The following is a 5,145-nucleotide window of genomic DNA, read 5'->3' on the forward strand; positions in this document are numbered from 1 at the left end:
CTAAAGAGAAATACAGAATTACAATTTAAAAATAAAAAAAAGAAAAACATTTTCATGAGATTAGACAGAAAATAATAATGAAAGACAGAGGAAGAACAATAGTGGAGGAAAGAGGAGGGAGGAGAGAGTAGAGAGAGAGACAGAGAGAGAGAATAGGGAAGTGTCTCGTGAATCAGCAGGTGAGAGGAGGAAGAGCAGAAAATAAAAGAAAGGAAAGGCTCTCTTTCTCTTTTCTTCTCCTCTCCTCTTCTCTTCTCTTTCTAAGACTCACAGTCATTCCTTGCTTCTTCCTTTTGAATCACGAGATCCCCATCTCTTTATTTCTTTCTTTCCCTTTCTCTTCTTAGCTTTTCTTTTCTTTTCTTGCAATTTCTCTTCATTCATGTCTTCTTCAAAGCTACTTTGGTTTCATTTTCTTCTCTGTTGTTGGTGGTGGTCTTGTAGTTTCAGCAACAGGCATTGTTGAAAGGGGAAGATTGAAGACGAGAACAAAAAAAAAAGCCCAGAAATAAATTTTGAATCTTTGTGGTTATTCGGTGAGAAATGTCGCATTCAGGCAAATCCATACCCGAAATAGGGTTTGATTCACTTGCCGATCGGTTTAGCGGCGCTTTGAGTTGCGAAACCAACAAACCTGATTTTAAGGAACTCGATCTGGGTTCGCCGGTTTCGCCGTTGAGGATTCGTGGGTCAGGTGGCGGCGGCCCTGCTGCGAGTGGGGTGACCACTATGAGCAGCAGTTCTAGCTCGTCTGGTTCGGTTTCAGGGAAAACTGGGAACACCGCGGTCGTCAAAAGATCCGATGGTGGTGGGAATAACCACTCAGGTGAGCTCTCGGGATCGAGCGAAAGCAGCCCATCTGCGGCTGAGAGCACTCGATCCGCCGGTGGAACTCGTAATTACAAGCCTGGTCATGGAAGATCGAATTCCTGCGGTGCCCCATTAATCTACTCTGGCGGAAGCGTTATCAGTGGTGGCGGCAGTGGAGTTTCTGTCAATTCACCAAGTGTGAATGTGTTTCCCAGCGGAAACATTTGTCGATCGGGAAAGATTTTGAAGACAGGAATGGCGGCGACCAAGAGCGCTACAAGGAATGACGTTCTTGGCTCGGGCACCGTAAACTACGGGCATGGTAGTATAATGCGGGGCGGCGTTGGTGGCAAATTGGGCGGTGGCAGTAATGGAGGTGAAGCGAGTGCGGCCAATGTAACAGGTAATGTACAATTCGCAGGGGAATCAGTGACGGTGAAGAGGGCCATGGCGAGTTCGGATCCGGAGGAGTTGAAGAAGGCCGGTAATGAGCAGTACAAAGGGGGAAATTTTCTAGAAGCACTCTATCTATATGATCGAGCGATTGTGATTTCTCCAGACAATGCGGCATGTCGGAGTAACAGAGCAGCTGCATTGACGGGGCTTGGTAGGTTAGCTGAGGCTGTGAGGGAATGCGAGGAGGCTGTCAGACTGGATCCTACTTATGGCAGGGCGCATCAGCGTTTGGCGTCTCTGCATCTGCGGTGAGTTGGGAAATTGGAAACTCAAAACTCAAAATTTCTTTTCTATTATCAAAGATACCTTCTTTTTTGTTCTTTGCTTATCGTTCTGCACTTGAATGAGTGGTCTGTGTTTAATTTTCCGGTAGATGAATTGAAGTGGTAGAATTTCTTGTTCCCTGAGGATGAACAATGCTTGGTGTTTTTATGATCTACATTTTTCCTATATTGTGTTTTTTGCTGGTTTTGGTGTAGATTAAGTGGTGTTTTGAATGGTTAAGATGACTAGATCTGGTCTCCATAGATGTTCTCTTGTTGCCTTCTGGCTTTGTCGTTTGTTACGGTCATGTTTGGGTTATGTCTTCATTGGTGGTGGTTGTTATTTGTTCTCTTTGGATTGATTGAAGCCTCCCCATTGAGATGTTTTATTGGTCGGTGGTGGGGCTAAGTCTCATGGGTTTCTGTCTTTGTATTCTTCCGTTTGCGCTGCACAATTAATTGAACTGGATTCTTGTTGCTTCATTGGTGGTTTGGTTTAGTAGTTTCTCTGTGAATCTTTTGGATTGTTGGGTGATTTTTTTTTGCACTGATCTTTGTTTCTGAATCCCGAGTACATGTTCATCTCTTGGTTCAGCTCAATGTTTTCTATTGGTTGAAGTCTTTAGTAATGAGGATTCCCCTAACTCCAACCTCTTTCTGAATTCTTGTGGCTGGTGGACTGATTTATAATCGTGGGAATGTTATTGGCACTTGGAATCACTTAAATATCATTGCATTTGAAGTACTTTTTCTTGCCTATCTGATTTTGGTTTATTAGAGTCACTTGTTTTTCCTGCAATGTGAGTGAGGGTTGCAAAGGGAGGAATTTCTATTTGATTTATTAAAGTTTTACAGGTTAGGGCAAGTTGAAAATGCCCGGAAACACATGTGTTTTCCTGGGCAGCAGCCCGATCTCTCCGAGTTACAGAAGTTGCAGGCTGTGGAGAGGCATCTGAACAGATGTGCTGATGCCCGGAAAATTGGTGATTGGAGGAGTGCATTGAGGGAATGTGATGCTGCCATTGCAGCTGGTGCAGAGTCTTCTCCTCAGGTATGACCTCTTGTTCAGGTTCAGTTCACACTGTTGATATTGACGGCATAGAGTAGAGAATTCATACAGCTTGAATTGGTTGGGATGGAATTTACAGCTATTTGCATGTAGAGTGGAAGCGCTCTTGAAGCTTCACCAGCTAGAGGATGCAGAATCTGGCCTTTCAAACATGCCCAAATACGAACCGGCTACCCCTTCATGTTCACAGGCCAAGTTCTTTGGATTGCTTTCTGAATCTTACCTCTACTTTGTCCGAGCTCAGGTTGACATGGCAGTGGGAAGGTGAGTTTAGTAATATAAAGTTCCTCTAGAAAAATAGGTAAGGAGGCTCTTGGGGTTAAATTAGAAAGGATAATCGATGTCTTGCAGGTTTGAGAATGCAGTTGCAGCAGCTGAGAAAGCTGGGGAGATTGATCCCCGAAGTGTTGAAATTGGAGTGATGCTGAACAATGTGAGGTTGGTGGCAAGAGCTCGTGCCCGCGGTAATGATCTCTTCAATGCTGGGAGGTTTTCTGAAGCCTGCTCAGCTTATGGGGAGGGCCTCAAGTTTGATCCTTCCAACTCTGTTCTCTATTGCAATAGAGCAGCATGTTGGTCTAAGCTTGGGCAGTGGGAGCGATCTGTTGAAGACTGTACCCATGCTCTCAGGATCCAACCCAATTACACAAAGGCTCTTCTTCGACGTGCTGCCTCAAATGGCAAGGTGAGTTTTCTATTTCAAGTCTAGTTTGTTCCCAAATATTATATTACCGACGTTGCATTGAATAATCCATTATGGTGTTTCTTGGTTGGCGGGGATTGTTAGCTAGAACGATGGGCTGAATCTGTAAGGGACTATGAAGTTTTGAGAAAGGAAATCCCAGGTGATAATGAGGTTGCCGAAGCTCTATTTCATGCCCAGGTTGCATTAAGGAAATCTCGAGGAGAGGAAGTGTATAATATGAAATTTGGTGGTGAGGTTGAGGAAGTATCAGGTCTTGATCAATTTAGAGCTGCAATATCTTCACCAGGTGATCCTTCGCCCTTTTATTTCTTATTCCTCTTTGCTTGCTTTTCTGTTTCTTCTTTTTGTAAATTAACATGTAGAATTAAGTTTGAAATTGCAGGTGTTTCAGTAGTGCACTTCAAGGCTGCATCAAATAAGCAGTGTGAGCAGATATCTCCTTTTGTAGACACCCTATGTCTGAAGTATCCATCTGTGAATTTTGTCAAGGTAGTTAGTCCTGCTCTATGGACAACCCCCTGTGATGACCTGCTTTATATGTGAAAAAGAATTCTTTTAATATATTATCGATGTTTGGCTGAAGGTTGATGTTGAGGAGAGCCCAGTGGTTGCAAATGCAGAGCATGTGAGAATTGTTCCAACATTCAAGATTTACAAGAACAGTACCAGAGTTAAGGAGATGATCTGCCCTACCCATCAAGTTTTGGAATACTCAGTTAGGCATTATAGTCTTTAGTACAGGCATTTGTATCCCATTCCTGCTGTTTTTCTCCCAATTCCTTCCCTCTGTCCGTCCTTCCACCAATTCATATGAGAATTAGCACTTTACCTTTTGACTAAAATCAGCTATGTAGTAATTTCACAGAGCCAATGCCAGAAGAACCCAGAGAGATGACCTAGTTCCCAGTAGCAGTTTATTTATTCTTTCCATTTCTATTGTTCTCTCTGGTTTTATGTTCCACCCTTCTTTTATTTTTCAATTCCTTCCCTCCCCCACCAAAACTCCTTAGGCCGGCCTTATTCTTGTATCCTAACCTTCCTCATGATGAGAAGAAAGCTGAGAATGCTTGTACACATAAATTGACTCTTTTCATTCAATTTGAGAGAGATAGAGGGGGTTGGCTGGTAGAAGATATTGTGTAAATGTATATATAAAATACATACTCCCCCGCCCCAAAAAAAAAAGGAAGCAAATGAGAGATTGGAGATATGGTGGGTACCGGGTTAGTGAGTGAGAGGAGGATGACCAAGATGATGTTAGTTATTGTTGTTGCTTTGCACTACCATTCCTTGAATAAGAAAAAAAAAAAACTCATTCTTTTTTGTGTACTTCTTTCAGTAACCCTTCGTTGTGTTGTCTTTTTATCTTTGGTTTTTTTTTTTTTGTTTGTTGGTGGTGGAATTCAAATTTGTCACTTGGAACTATAAAATCTATCCCGGGCTGACAATGTTTAGCATTGATAATCAGTTTCTGTTCCAATATCTATTCTGCAAATTTGATCCACTCATGCTAAGTATCCATTTTATGCATATTTTGGGGGTATGATCTTGGTCATAGAGATAGAGAAAGGTACCTTAAATCATTTTAGAAAATGTTGAGCCATGTTAGATCTCTGACAGTTCATTTATTACCACATCTGTGTATGGTATCTTCCAGTTTCTTCTATATCCTATCCTTAATACACACACTCAGAGAGAGATTAAAAAACCCTTGTTTGGATTCAGAGAGCTAATATATGTGGTGGGGGTAGTTGAGGAATGTTACTGGTGTGTTGGGGGCGGGGAAGAGTGGGTGTTGTGTGTGTGTGGGTGGTGGAGTCTTCTTTGTATGGATGGCAAGC

The 5,145-nt window shown here is 42.5% G+C and overlaps 1 protein-coding gene across 2 annotated transcripts; it reads left to right on the top strand.

Annotated features, from left to right (window-relative positions):
- Nucleotides 1-244: 244 nt before the first annotated feature.
- On the top strand, nucleotides 245-4,428 carry LOC122640387 (TPR repeat-containing thioredoxin TTL1-like). Of its 2 annotated transcripts, XM_043833558.1 has the most exons (7): nucleotides 246-1,514; nucleotides 2,385-2,580; nucleotides 2,678-2,862; nucleotides 2,950-3,283; nucleotides 3,386-3,590; nucleotides 3,687-3,793; nucleotides 3,888-4,428. In XM_043833558.1, the coding sequence occupies exons 1-7, from the start codon at nucleotides 544-546 to the stop codon at nucleotides 4,038-4,040; spliced, it is 2,151 nt and encodes a 716-aa protein (XP_043689493.1). In that variant the 5' UTR covers nucleotides 246-543; the 3' UTR covers nucleotides 4,041-4,428. The 2 variants fall into 2 exon arrangements, with proteins under 2 accessions (XP_043689494.1, XP_043689493.1); XM_043833559.1 differs by lacking the exon at nucleotides 3,888-4,428 and having other exon boundaries at nucleotides 245-1,514; nucleotides 3,674-3,793.
- The last annotated feature ends 717 nt before the right edge of the window (nucleotides 4,429-5,145 follow it).

This window comes from Telopea speciosissima, chromosome 9, assembly GCF_018873765.1.
Source record: "Telopea speciosissima isolate NSW1024214 ecotype Mountain lineage chromosome 9, Tspe_v1, whole genome shotgun sequence".
Taxonomy (NCBI): domain Eukaryota; kingdom Viridiplantae; phylum Streptophyta; class Magnoliopsida; order Proteales; family Proteaceae; genus Telopea; species Telopea speciosissima.

Excerpts from the sequence above, each read along its gene's own strand:
- LOC122640387 (XM_043833558.1), top strand. The coding sequence starts at position 544 with ATGTCGCATTCAGGCAAATCCATACCCGAAATAGGGTTTGATTCACTT. Across the intron at positions 2,863-2,949 it reads GTTGACATGGCAGTGGGAAG|GTTTGAGAATGCAGTTGCAG; the intron begins GTGAGTTTAGTA and ends GATGTCTTGCAG. Across the intron at positions 3,794-3,887 it reads CATCTGTGAATTTTGTCAAG|GTTGATGTTGAGGAGAGCCC; the intron begins GTAGTTAGTCCT and ends GTTTGGCTGAAG.